This window comes from Carlito syrichta, unplaced genomic scaffold (assembly GCF_000164805.1).
Source record: "Carlito syrichta isolate Samal-C Ts95f unplaced genomic scaffold, Tarsius_syrichta-2.0.1 Scaffold307258, whole genome shotgun sequence".
Lineage (NCBI taxonomy): Eukaryota > Metazoa > Chordata > Mammalia > Primates > Tarsiidae > Carlito > Carlito syrichta.
The window spans coordinates 99,411-124,749 of record NW_007251354.1 but is presented as its reverse complement, the minus strand read 5'-3'; the positions used below and the strand labels follow the sequence as shown (position 1 = coordinate 124,749).

Sequence of the window (25,339 nt, the reverse complement as noted above, 5' to 3'; positions counted from 1 at the left end):
CCACTGCACTCCAGTCTGGGTGACAGAGTGAGACTCCAACTCAAAAAAATAATAATAATAATAACTGAGCTAAATTTTAATTTTTTTTTTTTAGTTAGGGGTCTCATTCTGTTGCCCAGGCTAGAGTACAGTGGCATAATCACAGTTCACTACAGCCTCAACCTCCTGGGTTCAGGCAATCCTTCCATCTCAGCCTTCCTAATAGCTAGGACTACAGGCCCATGTCACCACACCAGCTAATTTTTAAATTCTTTTGTAGAGATTAAGTCTGCTATGTTGCCCAGGTTGGTCTCAAACTCCTGAGCTCAAGCAATTCTCCCGCCTCAGCCTCCCAAAGTGATGGAATTATAGGTGTGAGTCACCATGCCTGGCCTAAGTTTTAATTCTTATCTTCCGGAATCTGCCAAACCAAACTTTATGGAGAACTGACAATGAAATATAACAAGTGAGATCTTTTCCCAACTTTTTTTTCTTTCTTTTTTATTTTTATTTTTGAGTAGGAGTCTCACTCTGTTGCCCAGGCTGGAGTGTAGTGACACACTCACGGCCACTGCAGCCTCGACCTGCTGGGCTCAGCCTTCCGCCTCAGCCTTCCAAGTAGCTGGAACTACAGGCACGCACCACCACACCCGGCTAATTTTTGATTTATTGTAGAGACAAGGTCTCACCAAGTTGCCCAGGCTGGTCTCGAACCCCTGGACTCAGGCAATCCACTTGCCTCCACCTCCCAAAGTGCTGAGATTACAGGCATGAACCACCGCACCCGGCTCAACTTTAATCTACTGCCCAACTGACAGGTGGGGAAAGTCATGGAGGGGGATGACAAGATTCCTTTTTTTCAGAGGCAATATAAGCCTGGGACACCAATGTGATATAACTTGAGGTCAAAATGGAAAAAAAGACTAGTCAAATACAGAGACAGATAAGGAATTAGAATTTAAAACTAATTTGGAAACATATACAATGTCTTGGGAAATATAAGGCAACAACTAACTGCCTTGAATCAAGACAGTAAGATTAGAGGAGAAAAACCACCCTCAAAAGGGGGATTACTTAACCAGAAAGCTTCTCTAAGTGTTTCTAAAAAGAGAAAAGTGGTTAACAAAAAGTTGCCACTCAAACAGCATTGACTCCTATCCTTTGTGCTACTTTAGCACAATTCGTTGTATCTAGAGATTCTGAATAATAAGAAGTTCATTTTATAGAAAGAAAAACTTTGGTCTCTCCCAGGAGCAGGGTAAAATTAAAAAAAGAAAATGGAAAAACTAAGACATATATTTCATAGTATATTTAAGGTAGCTACCTCAGCTTTGTTGAACTCCTATTTTGAAGGTTAGTCTCTGTTAGTGCAAACTGACATCCTAAAGAAATTCCAAGCCGGGCTCGGTGGTTCAGCCTGTAATCCTAGCACATTGGGAGGCTGAGGTGACTGGATTGCCTGAGCCCACGGGTTCGAGACCTGCCTGGGCAACATGGTGAGACCTCATCTCTACAATAAATCAAAAATAGCCAGGCGTGGTAGCATGCGCCTGTAGTTCCAGCTACCTGGAAGGATGAGGTGGAAGGATGGCCAGAGCCCAGCAGGTCGAGGCTGCGGTGGCCAGGAGCGGCCACTGCACTCCAGTCTGGGTGACAGAGTGAGACTCCAACTCAAAAAAAAAAAAAGAAATTCCAGAAAGAAAAACAGTGACTAACATGGGGCAGTCAGGGAAACTTAAGTTTAGTCTATGTAAATCATATGAGATTGGGGAATGAATTGTCATGTATCAAAATTAAATTAAGCTTTGGGTTCTCACTCCTGTTTGGCAGATCTACTTCCCAGAAGTTCCAGGTAGGATATTTTGAGGGTATGTTTCTTCCTAGCAAGTAGAATTTTCCTCACTGTCAGTATGGCTCATTACCCTTTTCTGCTGTTTCTTGACCCTAGTTTTATTTACACCTTCTATATATGTTCATAGGGAACATTTTTCATGAACAATACACTATCTGTAATCTACAGGCTTTTAATAGATGTGCACCAAACCAGTACCTATCTCCAATCAACAGACTTGTCACCTCCTTCTTTAACTATCTCTCACTGAAATGGCTGAATTAAGATTAAAAAAATAACTTTACTAAAGCGAAGACAGGGAAGTTACAAGCTTGGATTTTTTTCCCACCCTTTCTCTCTGTCCCCATTACCCACAACCTAATGCTCACAACAATTACCCTGATTCTGCAGTTCATCCAAGTCCATAAAGCGGCTAGGATGAGGGTTAAACCCTTTAGCTGCCTCTAATTCCTTCTCGCGTTTCCTTCGAAGTTCCTGTTCCTGGACCCTCCTGGCTACCTCTTCCTGCAATTCATCCAGTTCACTTTTAGAAGATGTCTCTCCACCTGGAACACAAGCAAAGGAGAAGATAAGTTGCCACATTTCTGTTACCAAAACTAAGTAAGCACCTGCTGAGTTTATGGCTACCACCTGCTTTTCCTTCGGAACTCTTGCTTTCATGTTAGAGTTCATGTTATGGATAGTATCATATCAGATTCAAGGTAACACTTGGGCCAGGAATAATAATAATAACAACAACAACAAATATTTACTAAATGATCCATAACAATAATATTATATCAAACATTTGCTAAACATTTACTATGTGCCAGGAACAGTTTTAGGCACTTTTACTTATGTTATTTCATTTATTCTCACAACAAACTAAGAGGTAGATACTATTATTACCCCCATTTTAGGAATAAGGAAACTAAATAATAATGATGATAAATAATTTGCCCAAGGTAACACAGATGGGAAATGGTGGAGCTGAATTAAAATCAAGTAAGTTCAATACTTAGTCCATACTCTTAACTATTAGGGAGCATTTGCTTAAAGATGCTGTCACTGACTCACTGAGGAGCACCAGGCATGTTATTTTCTGACACTTAATTTCTACCATCTTTTAAGCGAGTTTGTAAATTGTCCATAGTAGTAAAAATTCAACTTTGTAAAGTGTTCATAAATGGATCAAAATAGATCTGAAAGGATAGCCATAATAAACCAAGTGAAAAATTGAATAAGAGAATAATATACATAGTATGACTTTATTTTATCTTATTTTTAAATGGTGGTGACCCATATATATGTACATAAACTTATCTATGTACTTGTACAAGCACAGAAAAAGATGTAGAAAGATATATAACATACTGGTAACACTGGTTCCTTCAATTTCAGGAGGCAAAAGGCAGGTTATTGAATTGTTGGACTTAATTTACTTCTATAGTTTTTTGAAAGAGTGAGCAAAGATAACATAAAAATGTTTGTTCTATGCCTTAATAAAACAGATCAAATTGTGGCACATAATTAGAGCTTATTGTACAAAGAGGATGGTAGGGTCATATGGTTTTTAAAGACTTGTTATAACTCCTCGTCAAATATCTTTTATTAGTTGAGGAGTCCTGTTGGTGAGTTTTATCTAGCTAGTCTAGAATTGAGGGCTATTAGGGAGATCAAGAGACTCAGCCTTCAGTGTACTGAAAAGGTGCTGAGCCGGGCTCGGTGGCTCAGCCTGTAATCCCGCGCCTTTGGGAGGCTGAGGTGAGTGGATTGCCTGAGCCCGCACGTTCGAGACCCACCTGGCAGCAAGACCTCATCTCTACAATAAATAAAAAAATCAGCCGGGTGTGGTAGCGCATGCCTGTAATTCCGGCTACTTGGAAGGCTGAGGCGGAAGGATCGCCGGAGCCCAGCAGGTCGAGGCTGCGATGGCCAGGAGCGGCCACTGCACTCCAGTCTGGATGACAGAGTGAGACTCCAACTCAAAAAAAAAAAAAGAAAGAAAAGAAAAGTTGCTGGCTATCTGAAGGGAAGAGAAGGGGGAATAGGCTCATGCATGATCACAAGTTTGTCAAAGCAGTGTTACTCAACATGAAATGAAGTAAATTAAAACATGACAAATAAACCAAATATATATAAGTACATTGGAAAGCACGCATTTCTTCCATGTCTCTATAACTTATTCCAGACCAAAATTTCAGAGATATCTGCCTTTATAGGTATTGTTCTGCTCTGCCAAATGTCAGCAACCAATAGCATTCATACCTAAAAAGACTCATACCTTTTTTTTTTAACTGCTGCTGTACACTTCTCTTCCCACCACCTGTAAGAACTTTCAGAAACTATCAAGAGAACTGATATTCAGGCTAGGATAGTAAGGCAGGAATATGGGTAAGTTTGAATTGCTTATTTCCCTGTTTTGTGAATGCTTACATTTCTCCCTTTTGGTACCTCAATTTATAGTACTAAACAATAAGAAATCCATTTCCTGTGCCGGGCCCAGTGGCTCACGCCTGTAATCCCAGCACTTTGAGAGGTGGAGGCGAGAGGACTGCCTGATTCCAGAGGTTTGAGACGAGCCTGGGCAACTTGGCAAGACCTCATCTCTACAATAAATCAAAAGAAAAAATTAGCCAGGCATGGTGGCGCACGCCTGTAGTTTTTGCTACTTGGAAGGCTGAGGTGGAAAGATTACCTGAGCCCAGCACGTCAATGCTGCAGTGGCCGTGAGCATGCCACTGCACTCCAGCCTGGGTAACAGTGAGACTCCAACTCAAAAAGAAAAAAGAAAAAAGAAATCCATTTCCTAAGAGACTGCCCCTAAACCAAGGAAAGCCATAACATTTATTCTTCTGAAGAATGGAGTTGTTATTAACACCATTCACCATATATCTGTCCCTTCTTGCTCCCACAAGGGTTCTTTCCAAGAGGCAAGCTGTGATGGAGAATTAAAAATAGATAAATTCAAAGATGGAGCAACTCAAATGCCTCCACATTTGCATTCTGATAGAATACTCAAACTGCAACTGTCTTCTAATTTCAAATGTGCTCAGATAAGGCTATTCTCCAAATAGAACTAGTGGCCAAATCCAGTCCCCCAAATCCAGTGTCCTTCTGCTTACCTGAGAGAGGCTGATTCTTTGTCCAGCCACTGATGGATGCTGTGGAGTCCACCTCCAGGATGCTACTGCTGTGTGATTTTGGGATATGACGCCAGGAAGGGACCAACCCAGCTGATCTCTTAGCACTTGGATCCCTTCAAAAGAGAACCCAAAGTCTAGTGAAAGTTTCAGAAAGGTAGTTACTAGCAACATTCCTAATACTAAATCCCTCAACAACAAAAAAACCCGACGATATAATTAAGGCTTCTGCTAAACTACTTCTGAAAAATTGAAATATTCACTGATTCCCCTATCTTATCTTACCTCACCTCACTTATAACCTGTGCATCTAGCATAGTATCTGGCACATAGTAGATATTCAAAATCTAATTAATTAATTAATTACCATACTGCTCTCATATTTATTGTCTTCTTTCTTACTAAACCTTTGCAGCATCTTCTCATGAGTAATATTGAACACGGTCCTGTGGCCAGGAAAGAACACTGGAAAAGTATGAGTATGTGGTTATCACCCTTGTAAAAAATATAATCATTTCTTTCAAAGCAATTATGCTGTTAGGAAAACTGCCTCTGTGGCAACTTGGTAAAAACATTGTGTGGAGATCTGAAATTTATAGAGCAAACTGAACCCTATAGACAGGGTGCAATGAGCTCTATTAACCTACTGTCACAGAACACAGTGGTTCATGCCTATAATCCCAGTGCCTTGGGAGGCCAAGGTGGGAAAATTGCTTGAAGCCTGAAGTTATAGACCAGTTGGGCAACATAGTGACACCGTGTCTCTGCAAAAAATTTAAAAACTAGCTGAGAGTTGTGGAACATGCCTGTAGTGCTAGCTACTGGGCAGGCTGAGGCAAGAAGATTGCATGAGCCCAGCAAGTCAAGGTTATAGCGAGCTATGATCATGCCACTGTGCTCCAGCCTGGCAGTATAGCGATAACTTATCTCTCTTTAAAAAATAAAAACTGTCATACTATCTTATGGACTTATGAATATCATTAGCTTCATAATACACACAGCACCCAGTGACCCTAAAACAAAACAAAATAGAAACCAGGAATAAATAACAGTTGAGTTTCTTCTTTGCTTTTAGGATTATGTAAATTTGAACTCAGTAATTCATTCTTTCATAAAAGTTATCTACTAAGCAATTACTTTTAAAATAATTTCTATTGCATATATTTACGGTTTACAATATATTGTTATAAGACACACATAGATAGTGAAGCACTACAGTGAAGCAAATTGACATACCCACCATTTCACATAGGTTTTTGTTTTGTGGCAAGAGTAGCTAAAATCTACTCATTTAGTATGAATCCCATATACAGTACAACTTTATTATTTATAGTACTCATGCTTTTTACATTAGATCCCCAGACTTATAATATCTGAAAAATATGGAAGGCTTCAACAAATTTTTTTGTCATCTTTGAGCAGGGGCCATGCGAATTGTCTGCATATCATTCCAATTTTAGTATATGTGATGCCAAAGCAAGCACTAAACAACTATTTTATACATAATACTGTACTTTAAATTGAAAGTCCTCTCTCCTTTCTCAAGTGTCTCTGTTCCTTCTCCCAGTAGAGGGTGCTGTTGTTATAGAAAATTAACAGAGCACAGAGAGAGATAGTAATAAAGCCCATCCCTCCACTTAATTAAGTCATGATTTGAAGCCCCAAGTAAATGGCTCACATTGCTGCAAGGGACAATGCCTCTATTTAAAGGCCAAACAATACCTGCAGACATTCGAGCTCTCAGGCAGAGCTGCATCCAAGCTGACAGGACTGCTGCTGTTCCTCTCACTGCTCTCATAGCCAGATTCCATTCGCTGGATTAGGCGAGGGTGCTGCTCTAAAAGGTGAGAGCCTGGCCGCACTGGTCCCCAAGGCTTGTACTGGAGGCTTGGTGCAGTAGATTTAATGTCATAAGCAGGAGGCTTGCTTAGTTCATCTGGTATAAATTCTTTAGCTAACCCAATCAAAAGACAAGTATGGAAAAGAAGGTAGATTTAGCATTTGGCAAAATCAAGACCTAACTAAGCCCTCCCCCTCCAACTACTTATTCACTGAAGTCATATCCCCAAAAAGCCCAACATCAGAGTAAAAATGTCGCTTGCCAGGTTGACTAAAAAACCCAGGTTTTTAAAATACATAAATTCTTCCCTAATTATCTCCTCACCTGAATCGTCAGAAAAGGGGCTAAGCTGGGTATAGCCACAATGCTTCCTTTTGTCCTTAGTAAAGATACTGTCAATATTCAGAGATTCTCGTTTGGGTCGCCACGTTGGACGATACTTGCTGGAAGAACTGGATTTTGACTCACTGCTGGTACTCTCTATTTCCCAGTCACGAGAGTGCAAAGGCAGGCTTCTAGGAGGCTTTTTGTCAAGCTGGTCTCCTCCTCTACCCCCAGCGGAAGATCCTACATTGGTCTGAGAAGCCAGGGATGGTCTGTTATGGATCATATTGCTGACTGTCTCTTTAAAATCCCTTAGCCTATTTGTGCTGCTGGATGGTTTAGAGGCATTCCTAGGAGCCTGCTTCTCTTTCAGTGTTTCTCCTAAAAACACAAAGAATGAAAGAAATGTATGTTTAAAGTGATCATGAATACCCAGGCCCCAATGTCTAAAAAGCAAGGAAAAGTTCTTTGAGCAGAAAGGGGAAGCTAATGGTCTAGAGTATGACAAAAGTTTGACAGGGTGCCTGAAGAAAGAGAAGCAACACAGAGTAGCTTGCCTTCACTGTGGTACCCTGAGGCCTGTGGCTCATCGCCTTTCCTCCTAACCCGGCCAGAGCTTCTCTTGCGCTCTATCAGTGACCCTTTCTTGGATGTGTGTTTCTGATTACATTCACTATCAGTCAGGTGTCCTGAAAAAAACAAGGAAATTGGGGTAAGCTGATATCTGAGACTGCCCTCATCCTTTTGAGAACCTTTGGGATTCACAGCAGTGCCACAAATTTACCCATGGATCAGAAGCTATAGGGCCAAAGCTATCTGGTTTAAGTGTGGGAATCTCTCAGTAGGTAAATGCAGAGAAGCTCAAGTATTTCACAGAAACATTCAAATTTACAAGATCTCCAATCTCAATCCCACTCATAATCTTTCCCAATGACCCAGAAGAAATAAGGACATGTTCTAGGCAATTTTTTTTTTTTTGAGTTGGAGTCTCACTCCATCACTCAGGCTGGAGTGCAGTGGCATGCTCACGGCCACGCCAGCGTTGACCTGGTGGGCTCCAGCAAGCCTTCCACCTCAGCTTTCTAAGTTGCTGGAACTACAGGCGCAAGCTACCACACCTGGCTAATTTTTTTATTTATTGTGGAGACAAGGTCTCGCCAAGTTGCGCAGGCTGGTCTTAAACCCACAGGCTCAGGCAATCCACTCGCCTCGGCCTCCCAAAGTACTGGGATTACAGGCTGAGCCAATGAGCTCAGCCTAGGTTAACTTTTTTAAATGAAAGTTTTAAAGATTATATAAAAATGTCACGTAGCCATATAGTTTCACTCTCACAAACTGAAGACAGAGTTTTCCTTATACTCACTTAGTAACACATACCAAGTAAAGCCTGAATTTCAGCACATCTGGGATAATAATCCTGGATGCCCCAGGCTTTGCCCACAAAAGCTCTGTGTATGGCTTTAAGACTCAGTTCTAAACCTTCCTTAAACATGGACCATTTAAAAGGACATTTCAACTTAGATTTTTTTTTTTTTTTTTTTTTGAGCCAGAGTCTTACTCTGTCGCCCAGACTGGAGTGCAGTGGCCGCTCCCGGCTACCGCAGCCTCGACCTGCTGGGCTCAGGTGATCCTTCCGCCTCAGCCTTCCGAGTAGCCGGAATTACAGGTACGTGCTACCACGCCTGGCTGATTTTTTGAGTTATTGTAGAGATGAGGTCTCGCCAAGTTGCCTGGGCAGGTCTCGAACCTGCGGGCTCAGGCAATCCACTCACCTCAGCCTCCCAAAGCGCGGGATTACAGGCTGAGTCACTGAGCCCGGCTTCAACTTAGATTAATTATCATTCCTATCCCCATCCCATGCTTCACCAAACTTGACTTCATTCAGAGATTACACTTCATAGTTCCTAAAACTAATCACTGGGAAGCCCAGGAGTGCTGGGTTCTTTTATGTAACTTGTCCTGCTTCATGCCCACAGTATGCAAATTTATGAGTATGATTTGATAAGAGCAGAAGTCAGATCCTAAAGGATACGGTCAACGAAACTGCTGGAAGGTAGAGTTGAATTAAGCAGGTGAATTCAGTTTGAAGACAGGCTTAGGGAAAAACTCTAGGTTCTCAAATGCACTAAGACCTAACAAATTTGTATCCATGTAATAGTATATGAAAATCCTTACACATATTCAGATATCAGCAATATAGTAATACAGATACATATTTTCAATCAATTGCACCATGCAATCTTTTATTGCTTTTATTTGGCCTTTTGTTACCTCTGGGCCCACAAGATTTGAGAAAGGAGGAAATCATTTGAAGCAACTAAATCTTACAAATGTTAAAACAATGGACATGTTCTCCCTTCCTCCCACCCTATTCCCCAAAAACCATTAGCATAAATCTGACTCTCATGAAAAATATGCCTAACTTTATTCTGTGGCTTGGCTTCTCTCTGATTCACAGTTTCCAAAATATGGTCTTACAAAAAGCCTCACACCTGACACAATCTATGCAGTAGTCATCAAAGGAAATCCACATGAATCTGACCAAACCTCTAGGTCTAAATACCAATTAACAAGAAATCGAGGACAGAGAAATAAGTTAAACTACATAAGAGGAATGAAATCAGCAAAACTCAGAATGTGAGCAATCTACAAGACAAACCACCTAGTTCTTCAACAATAAACTGCAAGGAAAAAATAGAGGAAAAACATAGATTAAAAGAAACATTAAAGATTTAATCAACCCATTACAGTGTATAGACTTCATTTGGATGCTGAATCAAACACATAAACCATGAAAACATTATAATATTTGTAAGATAACTGGATATATGAACACTCATTGGTTATTTAGCAGTTTTAAAGAATTGTCATTATTACTTTTGTTACAATGCTATTTTTTTTAATGATTTCTTATGTTTGAGTGATTTATACTAAAATATTTATGGGAGAAGTGGTATAACATCTGGGATTTGCTTTAAAATAACCCAGTGGACAGCAGTACAGATAAAATGAGACTGGAGCCAGGGACAGTGACTCACGCCTGTAATTCCAGGACTTGCAGAGGCCAAGGTGAGAGGATTGCTTGAGACCAGGAATTCGAGACCTGCCTGGGCAACATATCAAGACCTTGTCTCTACAAAAAAGTAAAAAAATTAGCCAGGTATAGTGGTGCACACCTGTAGTCCCAGCTACTCAGGAGGCTGAGGCAGGAGGATCACTTGAGCCCAGGAGTTTGAGGCTGAAGTAAGCTATGATTTTGCCACTGCACTCCAGCCAGAGTGACAGAGTAAGAACCTGACTCAAAAAAAAAAAAAAGAAAAAGAAAGGAAAAGAAAATTAGATTGGCTATAAGTCTGTTTTTGTTTTTGATTTTTTAAGTTGGAGTCTCACTCTGTCGCCCAGACTGGAGTGCAGTGGCCGCTCCTGGCCATCGTAGCCTCGACCTGCTGGGCTCCAGCGATCCTTCCGCCTCGGCCTTCCAAGTAGCCGGAATTACAGGCATGCACTACCACGCCCGGCTGATTTTTTGATTTATTGTAGAGATGAGGTCTCGCTGCCCAGGCGGGTCTCGAACCCGCGGGCTCAGGCAATCCACTCACCTCAGCCTCCCAAAGGCGCAGGATTACAGGCTAAGCCCCTGAGCCTGGCGGCCATGAGTTTTAATTATTTAAACTAGGTGATGGGTACATGGAGAGGCAGTACACTATTTTATATACTTCTGAATATGTTTGAAAGTCTTGATTAAGAAAAAAAAGGGGGGGCTCAATGGCTCAACCTGTAATCTCAGCACTTTGGGAGGCTGAGGCAAGTGGATTGCCTGAGACCGTAGGTTCAAGACCAGTCCAGGCCACTTGGCCTCATCTCTACAATAAATAAAAAATTAGCCAGGTGTGGTAGCGTGTGCCTGTAGTTCCAGTTACTTGGAAGGCTGAGGCAGAAGGATCACTGGAGGCCACCCAGCAGGTTGATGGTAGAGTGGCTATCAGTGTGCCACTGCACTCCAGCCTAGATGACAGATTGAGACGCCAACTCAAAAACAAAAAAGAAAAAAAGGCCCATGCACAGAGTATAAATCACCAATCTGAAACAAAACAATGAGTTCACTAATTCTCAAAGTCCCTAAGAGTATAGGCACTGTTTTGTGCCTTAGGTACTCTATCTCCCATGATGAACTTTTCATCTCGACAGTCACTCACGGTTCTTCCTTTTATGCCCTGTATTGATTTCTTCCTCTGACACAGGCATACTCTCCCACAGATAAACAAAACAACTCAAGAATATTCTCTGCATGGAACTCACAATAACAAACAGGTGATGGTTCATTCTTTTGCTTCTCTGTCCTTCAGGAATCCCAGCAAACTGACAAGCAGTTATCCCTTGCCCATCCCATAAATATGCTCCTTCTATCAAAGCCCTTCACTCAGAACAAAGCTTGGCATGAGAACATGGAGAGGTATAGGCCAAGGGTTTAATGGGACACTCTGGGAATCAAAAGGATAGTAGGATAAAAGCAGACTTCAGAATAATCACATCAGTAATCACATTACAATAGTCCCTATTGACATGCTGCTATTGACAAGAGTAGGTGCAATGTAGTATCATTGTTCATTCAGAACTGTGTTGCTTCTTTGTATCCCAAAATTACCAAAATTCTGTGTCTTTCTGCTTTGCATGCCTCGCATTTCTGATTTGCCCCAGTTTCTTTTTCTTAGGAGACCTTGAGGTAGGAATTGAATCAAGCAAGCAAGGTCCTCTGTATTAAGCCCCTACCTGTGTCCCGACTGCTCTGAGACATGGAATCATTCTCCACATTATAGATGACTGTCCCCTGAGAATCAGAAGAGAAGTGACTGACCACAGACTCATGGTGAGAGTATTTGTAGGGATAGCTCTCCGTTGAGGAATCTGTTCGAGTATCGCTTGAGATGGAGGGCTCCCTCCCTGAGAGAAGGAGGAGAGAAATATGCAAAAGTGAGGAAATAGAACAGTGACAGAGAGAAGGAAAAGAAATGGACACAGCAAAGGTCCACGAGGCAAGAACTTCCTAGATGGAAGTGTGAGAAGGATATACCATAGTGCAATTCTTCCCAACACCCAACTTCCAGAGAACCCAAACACACATAAAATTCTTCCCACACCTGCCCCTACCTTGCTGAAGCCCTCACTTTGCCTGCCACTGTGAAAAACTGTGGGGTTTTAGAAAACCTATGGGGGGAAAAGTGGAAGAAATGAAAAAGTTGTAAAAAAGATCTATTTAGATGGATGTCCCAGGTCAACCTATCTAACATAACCAGTTGTTTCCTATCCCATAATCTTTCTCCTATACTGCAAGGAATGTCGCTTTAAAAACTTCTATTGATTATTATATGCATTTTTAATATCTCTGAGAAACTATTGGGCTGTTATTTGTGTATTAGTGTGAATTAGTTCAATCAGACTGCTTTCCTCTGAACACCAAGCTGAAATAAACACAACAGGACAAATGGGTATTTGGTTGAAAGGAGTAGTAGTAAAACAGGTCTGGAGTACAAGAATAGGAAGAAAGTACCAGGTACCAAGCAGGAGGGAAGTACTAAGGGGAAAGAGAAAGATTTCAAAGTCAACTGTCTTCTCTTTCAAAATTATATTAAGGACCAGTCCTAGATACAGAAAAGTAAAAAATATTTCTATTTCCTCCTTTTCAGAAATCAAGCCAAAGCTATTAGGTTATATAATTCAGATACATTATAAACCTCTGTGGGATAACTAAAAATTGTTTTTATAGGAGAATATCAAGCTGAAAACTGTTTTATATATATGCATATATATGAAAACATTATTAAGCTCTAAACAATTAGAAGTGAACAACTGATTCATAAACTGAGGAATAGCACTTTTGCAATTGAATTTTTTTTTTTTTTTTTTTTTTTTTTTTTGAGGTGGAGATGGACTCTTGCTATGTTGCCCAAGCTAATCTTGAACACCAGGGCTCAAGCAATTCTCTGACCTCAGCCTCCCAAGTAGCTGGGACTACAGGTTGCAAACCACCAAACCCAGATATGAATTGGAATTTTAAAACAAAAACATCTCATTCCAAACAAAATAACTAGCTTTGTAGTAATAAATTTTCTTGTCCTAACAACTCACTCAAGTCACTGTTGACTCGATAGTGAGAATCATATACCATAGTAGATAGTGAGAATCATACCATAGTAGAAGACTAAATACTAAGCCTCACAAACTTAGTATTACAGTCTAAATAAACATAATTTCCTTCTCACTTTTGAGTTGGGGTCAAGGGACTTAGGCAACATATTCTTGAGGGCTGAAGGAAACAAAAGTTGGCACAAGTTAGGCTTCAGCACAAGTTGGCACTTCTTTCTTACCTCTAATGAATTCTCTTTCTCCAAGCTAGGTTATGTCCTTAAGCACATAAATAAGTACAAGTCCCAATTGTCTGATCACATGGGCTGGGAGCAGGGGAGAGTTAAAAGCTAGACCGCTCACCTGAATCTTCACTATCGTAGCATGTCCTGCTGTAAGACTGGAACTCAGCTTGAGGAGGCAGGTCCTGGGTGGATACCGGGGTCCCCTGGGGATCTGCATAAAGGAGCAGCAAGGGCTGATAATGCCCCTTGATGCATTTGGTCACCACATCCTTCCATTTGGGGCCAATCTGAGCCAAAATAACCAGAACAACATGGCAATTATACTTCATATCCACAACTCAAAACATATCTTCATGTTGTCTTTCAAAAGAAAAAAAAAGACAAGAATTGGGTACACAGACAATGAAAGAGATCTTACACCTAAACTTAACACATTTTATATTAAATCTTTTTTTTTTTTTTTGCTAAATCCTTTTAGAAAGCATTAAAATGCTGTAAGGCAGAGAAAAGATGAATAAAATTACTTGTATTTCTGTGAAACATCAACTCAGTTATAAAATACAAATTAAAGTTCCTTGAGGGAAGGAAGAGGAGACATACATGCAAAAATGAAAAAAGAGAACACCAACAGAGAGAAGGAAAATAAATGGACAGAACAAAGGTCCATATGGCAAGAACTTCCTAGGTGAAGTGTGAGAAAGATATACTATATCATAGCAAAGGTAATATGCTATGTAAGAGAATTTCAGCTGCCTTGGTAACTAATTTCTTTTCATAGACATCAGATTAAAGCCCTCATTAGAAATTTGCATTTTCATAATTTTCACCTAAATATTAAAATCACTTTTATGAAGTTGAAAAGGAGAGAAACTCTCACAGATAGCCTTAGCATAAATGACATTCAGTTTCAGAGTTCACACATGGCAGAACATAAAATGTCAAACTGCTTAGAATAGACAGCTGAACCTCTCGGCCTTAGCTATGTGCTGGATTCAGTTCTGCTACCACAGTGGAAAAGAGTGATAGAACAGCTATGAAATCAATCCAACCAAATCACCAAATTCATCCCATCTTAAGCTTGAACAAATTCCATTTCTTAGATCACGTGCTCTTGGACAACTGGGTGATCAATCATTATTTTAACTAAAACACTTATATGCTTTTCATATATCTTATTTAATATCTTGTAAGGATACTTTCCAAATAAAAAAACTAAAACTCAAAGAATTTATATAAGTTGCCCCAAGCTACAACAGCACAAAAGAGACAAAGAAGGACAAGAGAATTTGACAAGGACTTTACTATTTATGAAAGACACTGCTTAAAGTCCATAGATTAGACTTTAATCACACAATGTCCCCCTAGATGTCATTATAGCCATACTTTGACTATGCTATCCCCAAAAAACATATTAATCTGTGATAGGGTACTTTCAGGAAGATAATGATCAAAGAATAATTTATAGTAGGCCTGAGACAAAGTACTACCCACTGATAATTCCAAGATGTGAAATTCTGAACTTCGTTTTAACCATATAACCTAATTGGAGGCATTAAGACCGTTCCCACTCAAATAAACCAACTGACACATCCAAAAAAAAAAAAATGAAACAAAACAGAACAAAACCTTCCTGTCCCAAACCCTTGCTTACAAGATAACAGGAAAAAGGAGGAATAACAGTTGTACCAAAAAGGGTTGCAGCCACATTATAGCCTATTCACCGTATGAACTGTCTCCAATGAGTGCTCAAGGACAAAGCTGTTAAGAAGTTCATCATCCAAAACACAGTAGAGATTGCAGTTATCAGGGACACTTCTGAACCAAGTGTCTTTAATGTCGATGTGCTTTTCAAGCTGCCTGTAAACTACATTACTATGTGAGTTGTGCCATTCACAGCAAGATAGTCAAGAATCAATGTCAGCTGGGCGTAGTGGCTCAAACCTGTCACCCCAGCACCTTGGAAGGCAAAGACAAGAGGACTGCTTGAGTTCAGGGGTTTGAGACCAGCCTGAGCAACATGGTAAGACCTCGTCTCTACAATAAATTAGTTGGGTGTGGTGGCACATGCTTGTGGTTCCAGCTACTTGAAAGACTAAAATGGAAGGATCATCTGAGCCCAGTAGGTCTAGGCTGCGGTGGCCATAAGCATGCCACTTCACTCCAGCCTGGATGACAGAGTGAGACTCCAACTCAAAAAAAAAAAAAAGAAAAAAAGAATCAATCTCATGAAGCCCAAAATGACCTAACACCCCCAACCTGATTTAGACCTGCAGGTACTAACTCACGACCTCCACAAAAGTCCACATAAGGAGCTGAGACATTAAGGACTGAAGAAAAATTATCTTCTGGGAAAAAATTAAATGGAAATTATACTTTAAAAAAATACTTTGTCAGGCCAGGCACAGTGGCTCACACCTATAATCCCAGCACTTTGGGAGGCCGAAGTGAAAGTATTGCCTGAACCCAAAGGTTTGAGACCAGCTTGGGCAACTTGGTGAGACCTCATCTCTACAATAAATCCAAAAAATTAGCCGGGCATGGTGGCATATGCCTGTAGTTCCAGCTACTTGGAAGGCTGAGGTGGAAGGATCACCAGAATACAGCAGGTCAAGGCTGATCATTCCAAGATGTGGTGGCCGTGAGTATGCTACTGCACTCTGTCTGCGACAGAGCGAGACTCCAACTCAAAAAAAAAAAAAAATTTTGTCAACTATACATACAAAACTGTGCTAAATGCCTGGTAAAAGCAGAAAATAATAGGACACATTGATCCTATCGTTGAAGAACTAGCCATCTATTGGGGAAGACAAAACCTCATAAATTCAACAGAGAGACAGGCAGATAGAAAAATATAAAGTATGTATTACAGGTATGGAGAGGTTACCACTCAAGATTATGAAAATGAAACACTGAAGATAAATAATTATCCTTAGTTTTTTCTTGTAGTCACCAAAAACTTCAAAAAGGGTTTGACTATCCCTACCTCCTTGACATGAGCATCATCAAAATACATCCATTTGCGGATCTTTGTTTGAAAAAAGAATGTAGAATAATGTTTGCCATAGTAACAGATCATTCCGACTAAGTACAGTTCAGAGTGCTTGGCCCGATCATCTGTCACTCTGAAAAACAGCTGCAGGGAAAGAAGAGAAAAGAAAGAACAGTCACATACTCAACCATGCCATAATATCGCTCATCAGACTTCATCAACATTTCTTAATAAAGGTACTGATTTACTTCTCCTCTCATCAGTCTAAGATTTTTTGCTAGACTTATCTTTAGAAATTAACCTAAAAAGACAAAGAGTAGGGAAAAACAAGACAGATTATGGGCAATAAACTTGGTAAGGTAACAATGCTTCTTCATACCATTCAATAATATTTTCTTACTGGGGCCTATCATAAGAGAAGCCAGGAAAGTTTTTTTTTAAAAAGGGCCGGGCTCGGTGGCTCAACCTGTAATCCCACGCTTTGGGAGGCCAAGGTAAGTGGATTGCCTGAGCCTGCAGGTTCGAGACCCGCCTGGGCAACTTGGCGAGACCTCATCTCTACAATAAATCAAAAAATTAGCTGGGTGTGGTAGTGTTCACCTGTAGTTCCAGCTACTTGGAAGGCTGAGGCAGAAGGATCGCCGGAGCCCAGCAGGTCGAGGCTGCGGAGGCCAGGAGCGGCCACTGCACCTCAGCCTTGGCGACAGAGCGAGACTCCAACTCAAAAAAAAAAAAAAACGGCATTGTAGTTTCAAAGGCTTTTTTTAATCAGCTGGCCCCCAAAATAAAAATTTCCTGTTCAGAACTTCAGTAGAGTGTAAGAGTCCTAAGAATGAGCCATACAACCACGCTGGTTATTAGCATTTCAATTCCAAAGTGCCAGCACAATCCTAAGTGTTAAGAGACATAATCTTTTTAAAATTTTTTTTTGAGTTGGAGTCTCACCCTGTCACCCAGGCTGGAGTACAGTGGCACACTCATGGCCACCCCAGTGTCGACCTGCTGAGTTCAGGGGATCCTTCCGCCTCAGCCTTCCAAGTAGCCGAAACTACAGGTATGCACTACCACACCCAGCTAATTTTTTTTTTTTTTAATTTATTGTAGAGACAAGGTCTCATCAAATTGCCTGAGCTGGTCTCGAACCCATAGGCTCAGGCAATCCACTAGCCTCGGCTGCCCGAAGTGCCGGGATTACAGGCTGAGCCGTCGGCCCTTTTTAAATTTTTGAAGAACAAGAATCTGGCATTGAGTAACTTATTTGGTTGAGAAGAAAAACAGAAAAATTAAACCTTGAGCTTCATGTCAATGACAGGTTAAAAAAACAAAAATTAAACCAGAACAGTACAGAATATGTAAGCTACCGAAATTTAGAAAAAAATAAGATTTTTTTTTTTTTTTTGAGAGTCTTGCTATATTGCCCAGGCTGGAGTGCAGTGGCTAGTCACAGGTACGCCATCATAGCGCACTACAGCATCAAACTCCTGGCTTCAAGCGATCCTCCCACCTCAGTCTTCCCAAGTAGCTGGAACTATAGGCACGTGGCACAACAACTGGCAAAAAAGGGAGATTTTATTGTGCATAGCTACTCAGGTCAGATTCCTTGGGAAGGAGACCTAAAATAGTAAGATTCCAGATAGTTCATTTATTCCCAATCATGGCTTAAAGATCTTAAAAAAAGAACAAAATCTCTTCTTAGTCACAAGAATGTCCCAGGGAAAAATCAAAAGAAAGGAAACCACAGAGTTTCTAGTTCTTCACCTGAACTGAAATAAAATCTTCGCTGTCCCTATACTAGGGCATAGAGTTGATAAGGTGGGAACCCTAGTCTAAAGTCTTTTTCACTGTATATTCCTGGATAGATGTACAGAAAACCACGAAGTCACCAAATTATCTTCCAAGTTGCTTCATTACCTTCTCAATGGACATTGGTTTCTGATTGTGAATTTCATATTTTTGGGCTCAGGTCACCAACTTTTACCTCCTTCACCTCTCATGGCAGCTTTAGTCAGGAATGCCTGCTCTTCTGATATTACTACTCGCATAGTTCCCTACTCTATATTGGTATAAACTAACAATGAGTAGAACATGCAATAACTCTATGAATTAACTTATTGATTTTTATCAGTAGATAAGCTCTGCCTATCGTGTTTTTCAAGGCCAACATCATCCCATTTCTTCTAAAAAATCTTTGCCACCTATACAGAAGGAGGTATGTGAGCAGGTACATGCATGCACATGCACCTGTACCCAAATACACAAATGTCTATCTGTTCAAAACTCTGTAATACTTGTCATCTAGGACATTTATTCATTGCTCACTTCCATTAAGCAATACTAAGACATAACTCTAAGTCAGAGATAAAGGTAACTAACACGCACATCACCCAGCTTAAGGCAGGTACCCAGGCTGTGGATGACATCCTCTGCTAAATCTGAGTGGTCTGAATCCCATACCAGCCCAATCGTGATAATCTGAGGAGCATTCATCAACACACGGCGAATCCGGATCCGCTCTCCACAGTTGCTCTGCAATACATATATAAAGCTAGTTCAACATATTTCCTACTGACTCTGCCTCAATTCCACTGATTCCAAGGTTCCCCTTCCCACTTTGAACCCCACCCCTGATTTAACTCACCGGACAGTTCCGCAGATCCCCCATGGTACTGGCATTCTGCAGCAGCTCACCAAACATGCTTGGTGAAGGTTTTTCTCGTCTTTCCAGCATACAAATAGCCTGATTGCTTCAAGATGGGGAATAAAAAAGGAATGATGGTGGGAGTTGTACTAAGTTGCTGCTAAGTCAAATAAATCATTCATGTAAATTCTTAACTCACATGTTTGACTTTCTTCCTCTGCCCTCTATACCAAAGCCCCTTGTCCTGACCGGGCTCAGTGACCCACAAAGTGAGTGCCTCTACCTGTTCCCAAATCCAAAGCTCATAGAATCCCCATTCCTCCTCCCACTTTGCTGGCCAGAACTAAGTCTAAGAAAAGGGAAGGAATTGGAAAGGAAAGGAAAGCAAAAGTTATTTATAAATTACTCAGTCCTACAATATAGTATAGACTCAACAATAAGGATATGAGCTATTTAAATGACTTCAGTTAAAACCCAATCAACTGGAGGAATACCTAAAAGTACAATAGATAACCCTGTAAGACTCACCAAAGGGAAGTGGTGGAGATATAATGTACCATCTGTATGAAAGGCAGTGGATCAGAAGTGGCGCCACAGCTAGTACATACACACTGGCAAAGGAGAAAAAAGCAAAATTAAGCAGCCATAGTCTTGAACTGTTGTGGTATCCACTTAACACCCCACATCCCAGGATAAAGTGTTTTGGGAAAAAAGGTCTAAAAAGAGATGGGGAAAGAGATAGGTTCACCTGCTCAAACAATGTCATTGCAAATTTCTGGTGGGAAATGCAGTGTTGGGCAGTACATATATCCTCTTTGGTTTCATCAGCAATGTGGAAGTGAATTCTCATCAGGAGGTTTTCCTGACAGGGAAAGAACAAAACCAGTATACCAACAATATTTAACAGACAAATTCACAAACTAGCAAGCAGCTTACCCATAGAAACATCAACCTTCCTGGAAGGTAGGAATATCTCTGATTTTTTTTTAACTTTTTAATTTGAAATAACTGTAAATTCACAGCAAGTTTCAAAAATGTATAGGAGGCCCCATGTACCCTTCAGCCAGTTTCCTACAATTTGTAACTATAGTATAATATCAAAACCTGGAAATAGACATTGATACAGTCCACAGTTTGTTCAGATTTCATCTGTTTTACATGCACTCGTGTGTGTGTGTGTGTGTGTGTCTAGGTGAAATTTTATCGCATGTACAGTCATGTAACCACCACCACAATCAGGATATAGACCAGTTCCGTCACTGCAAGCCTCCCTAATGCTATCCCTTTAGAGCCCTCTATATGCAATCTCATCCCTAAACCCCTAGAAATTACTAATCAGTTCTCCCATCTCTGTAATTTTAAGAATGTTACATAAATGACATCCTGTAGTATATAACCTTCTGGTAGTACATTTTTCACTTAGCCTAATTCCTTTAAGACCTATCCAAGTTATGTAAATCAATTGTTTCTTCCTTTTTTTTTTTCGAGTGGGAGACTCACTCTGTCGCCCAGGCTAGAGTAAAATGGCACACTCATAGTCACTGTAGCCTTGACCTGGTGGACTCAGACAATCTTTCAGTCTTAGGCTTCCAAGTAGTTGGAACTACAAGCATACTATGCCACTGGTCAGCTAGTTTTTTTATTTAGTGTAGGGACGAGGTCATGCCAAGTTGCCCAGACTGGTTGTGAACTCCTGGGCTCTGGCAAATCTCTTGCTTCCACCTCCCAAAGTGCTGGGATTGCAGGCATGAGTCACCACACTGGCCTTGTTTCTTCCTTTTTATTACTGCATAGTATTCCATGATATAGAAGTACCAGTTTGCTTAACCATCTACTTGCTGATGGACATTTGAGTTGTTTCCAGGTTTTCAGTATTATGAACATTCGTGTAAAGGGTTTTTTTTGTTTTTTGTTTTTTGAGTTGGAGTCTCACTCTGTCACCCAGACTGGAGTGCAGCTTCAACCTGCTGGGCTCCGGCGATCCTTCCGCCTTAGCCTTCCAAGTAGCTAGAACTACAGGCGTGCGCTACCATGCCCGGCTAATTTTTTGATTTATTGTAGAGATGAGGTCTCGCCAAGTTGCCCAGGCGGGTCTCGAACTCATGGGCTCAGGCAATTCACACACCTCAGCCTCCCAAAGCACGGGATTACAGGCTGAGCCACCGAGCCCAGCTCATGTAAAGGTTTTTGTATGAACATAAGTTTTCATTTCTGTGGGATACAAGTCCAGGAATGCAACTGTTAGATCAGATGGTAGTTTGCATGTTTAATTTTTGTTTAAACTATCAAACTGTTTTCAGAGTAGCTATACCATTTTACATTCCTACCAGCAATATAACTCTGATCCAGTTTTTCAGGAATACCTCTGATTTTGGCCCACATTTTACCCTGTGATGAAATGTATATCACTCTCAGATTTTCTAAATGGATGCACAGAGAGGGAGTCTTCTGATGGTTGATGGATAGAATACAGTGTTCAGAAGAGTTAGGGGCAACATAGCTATCTATTTAGCACATCACATTTGTGCTAGAGATTTCGTTATTCCCTGTTTAATTATTTTTAGAAATGGAGGAGTTATCAAAGTGTGGTCCCAGACCAGCAGTATCAGTAATAGCATCACCTGCAAACCTGTTTGAAATGGATATTCTGGGCCTCCCACCCAGGCCAACTGTATCAGAAGCAGTGGGGCCATGGCCCAGTGATTTGTATTTTAATGAGCCTTGGCTCCCCTGAAGGTGAGACTGCTGTTTTACACAACTACAAGCACAAAACTACCCTAAGCCTAAAGGAAAAACAATAAACCCACTAGGCAATTCACATTGCTATAACAGAGACACTTTAGCACTTTGAAAAACTAGAGAATGGAAATTCTTCGTTCTAACTGTAGAGCTAATGGCACAGTAAATTCCACCATAAAGTAGTCAGTCCCTGATGGAGACCATCAACAGTCTCATCCCGTATCAAAGAGGGCCAGAGGCCAGTACTTACAAAGCACTCAGCAGCATCATCCATAATTCCCAGCTGGAAACGTTGTTCATCCTGAAAAGTCTTTGCAAGAGCACTACGGAGAGTGTCAGATGGAAGGACTTTTTCACTACTACACTGAAACTGGTTAAAGATTCCCTGTAGGGAAGAGGTTAGACAAGAGAAAAAGTATAATGTTGTTATTAAGCTTCTATGCAACCTAGTCTATCATGCTAGCATCTCCATGCTGATAGCTATGAAACCAAATGTGCTTCCCATGGGTTGATATGCTTGCAGTTAGTAATTTTTTTAAAAAATCAAGAGTCAAACTGAAGGGCATGATCTGTGCTAATAAGGATCCTCACTGTTCCATCTGAGTGTGATGCCATCAAGGACACATTAGGAGAGACCACTGTGATGAGTAATGCAGTTATCTTATTTCCTCTGACACAGGCAAAAGTAGACAGGTAAACAAGGAAAAGTTACATACAAATGGATTGGCAAATTTTCCCTGGGACTCATCCTATAAAACTTGGCCTCCAGCCCAGCTTGGTGTCTCAGCCTATAATCCCAGCACTTTGGGAGACTGAGGCGAGTGGATTGCCTGAGCCCGAGGTGCATGGATTGCCTGAGCCTGCAGGTTCAAGACCAGCCCCGGCAACTTGGCAAGACCCATCTCTACAATAAATAAAAAATTAGCCAGGCGTGGTAGCGCGCACCTGTAGTTCTAGCTACTTGGAAGACTGAGGTAGAAGGATCACCAGAGCCCAGCAGGTCGACACTGGGGTGGCTGTGAACGTGCCACTGCACTACAGCCTGGGAGACAAGGTGAAACTCCAATTCAAAAAAAAAAAAAACTTGGCCCTATTTTAATTTTTCAGCTAATATAAAAGTACCAAAAAGTACAAAGAACAATATAACAAAAACCTTTATGTTTAACACCCAGAAATAAGCATTCTATCATGTTTACTTCCCATCTACAAATAAAGCTAAAGTCCTTTTTGATGCTGCCCCACTCTCTACCTGCCACCCAGTATCATTAAGCTTGTTACATAATCTTGTTTTTAATACTGTTATTACATATATAATACATAATATATTTTAGTATGTATTTGTATTTTTTGTTTATGTAAAAAGTATCTCCCTCGCTTGGGGAGGCTGAGGTGAATGGATTGCCTGAGCCAGCGGGTTCGAGACCTGCCTGGGCAACTTGGCGAGACCTCATCTCTACAATAAATCAAAAAAAAATTAGCTGGGCATGGTAGCGTGCGCCTGCAGTTCCGGCTACTTGGAAGGCTGAGGCGGAAGGATTGCCTGAGCCCAGCTGGTCAAGGCTGCGGTGGCCAGGAGCGGCCACTGTACTCCAGTCTGGGTGACTGAGTGAGACACCAACTCAAAAAAAAAAAACTATCACACTGAATTTTACTTGTGGTTGGTTTTTATTTTCTTCTTTTTTTTAATGCAGCACTGTTTTAGAGATCTATTGATGAGTGAGGACAGACTCAGTACATACCTTTTCTCTGCTGTACAATATTTTTTCAGGTGTCTGTACCACTTCTATTTATCCATCTCTTTATTATTGACAGACATTTTTGGCAGGCTCTAATTTTTTGCTATTATAAAGAAATGATGCCAACTTATACTTCTACCCATATTCTATCAAAAATTAACACTGTCAGACTGTCAATTTTAATTTAGTCTTTCTAGGTCTTCTGTATTACTTGGGGCGAATATCTTCTCCCAGTCTACTGACCTTGGTTATGGTATATTTTGATGCACAACAGGTTTTTTAAGCGGTTTTTTTGGTTTGTTTGGTTTTTTTTGTTTTTGTTTTTGTTTGCTTTGAGTTGGAGTCTCACTCTGTCGTCCAGACTGGAGTGCAGTGGCTGCTCCTGGCCACCATAGCCTCGACCTGCTGGGCTCCGGCAATCGTTCTGCCTCAGCCTTCCAAGTAGCTGGAACTACAGCCGCGCGCTACCATACCCGGCTAATTTTTTGATTTATTGTAGAGATGAGGTCTCGCCAAGTTGCCCAGGCGGTTCATGAATGTTTTTGTTTTTTTGAGTTGGAGTCTTACTCCTTCAACCAGGCTGGAGGGCAGTGGCACGCAAGCTCTTGGCTACCCCAGCCTCGACCTGCTGGGCTCCGGTGATCCTTCTGCCTCAGCCTTCCAAGTAGCCAGAACCACAGATGCGTGCTACCATGCCCGATTATTTTTTATTTTATTGTAGAGACGAGGTCTTGCCAAGTTGCCCGGGCTGGTCTCGAATCCTGGCCTCCCAAAGTGCTGGGATTGCAGGCTGAGCCACTGAGCCCATCCTTTTTGTTTATTTTGGAGTCAGTATTTTGCTCTGTCACCCAGGCTGGAGTACAGTGGCACATTCATGGTTCACTGCATCCCTGACCTCCTGGGCTCAGACAAGTCTTCCACCTCAGCCTCCCAAGTGGCTGGGATTATAGACACATACCACTCCTGGCTAATTTTTAAATTTTTGTTCAGACAAGGTCTTGCTGTGTTGCCTAGGCTCAATTTTTTATTTTAGCATAATTAAATGTATCCATTCTCCATCTTTACCTACATCTTAACCCTGATGAATGCAATGTCCAGAGAATAGAATAAAAGGTAGCAACAAGTGGCACCTAGCATGCACTCCTTGACACCATGAATCCTAGACGCACACTAAACTACCCAGATAAATGACGCACTCAGCAATGCGTTACATACTAACAGAAGAATGTCTCTCACTTGAAAGTATTAGTAATTTTCTCATATTAAAAAAACCCAGGCTGGCAGCAGCGGCTCACACCTATAATCCCAGCACTTTGAAAGACCAAGGTGAAAGGATTGCCTGAACCCATGGGTTCGAGACCAGCCTGGGCAATTTCGCGCGTCCTCATCTCTACAATAAATCAAAAAATTAGCCAGGTGTGGTGTTCAGGCCTGTAGTCCCAGCTACTTGGAAGGCTGAGGTAGAAGGATTGCCTAAGCCCAGCAGATCAAGGATGCGGTAGCTGTGAGCGTGCCACTACACTCCAGCGAGTGAGACTCCAGCTCAATAAAAAAACAAAAACAACCCAGTGTTATTTTTTAGACACATTACTAGTGAGATCATAAATTAGACACTTTATAAAGACAACTATGTGATCTAGGAATAAGAGGCCTTATCAACCTTGAGTGGTCAATTCTTGGTTTTCATATTACTTGACTTAGCAGCAGCATTTAAAATCTCGGCTGATCTTTTTTTTTTTTTTTTGAGTTGGG

The 25,339-nt window shown here is 41.0% G+C and overlaps 1 protein-coding gene across 1 annotated transcript in view; it reads right to left on the bottom strand.

The window, feature by feature from the left end:
* Window positions 1–25,339, bottom strand: part of USP54 (ubiquitin specific peptidase 54) — an 89,882-nt gene that overhangs the window by 20,780 nt on the left and 43,763 nt on the right. The window contains exons 4-16 of the mRNA XM_021715660.1: window positions 22,102–22,236; window positions 19,861–19,974; window positions 19,641–19,723; window positions 19,113–19,218; window positions 18,854–19,000; window positions 16,469–16,618; window positions 13,604–13,772; window positions 11,888–12,058; window positions 7,675–7,806; window positions 7,118–7,498; window positions 6,676–6,907; window positions 4,936–5,069; window positions 2,209–2,376 (exon numbers count right to left, since the gene is read on the bottom strand). Coding sequence (XP_021571335.1) covers window positions 2,209–2,376; window positions 4,936–5,069; window positions 6,676–6,907; window positions 7,118–7,498; window positions 7,675–7,806; window positions 11,888–12,058; window positions 13,604–13,772; window positions 16,469–16,618; window positions 18,854–19,000; window positions 19,113–19,218; window positions 19,641–19,723; window positions 19,861–19,974; window positions 22,102–22,236 — 2,122 coding nt within the window. The remainder of the gene's footprint in view (window positions 1–2,208; window positions 2,377–4,935; window positions 5,070–6,675; window positions 6,908–7,117; window positions 7,499–7,674; window positions 7,807–11,887; window positions 12,059–13,603; window positions 13,773–16,468; window positions 16,619–18,853; window positions 19,001–19,112; window positions 19,219–19,640; window positions 19,724–19,860; window positions 19,975–22,101; window positions 22,237–25,339) is intronic.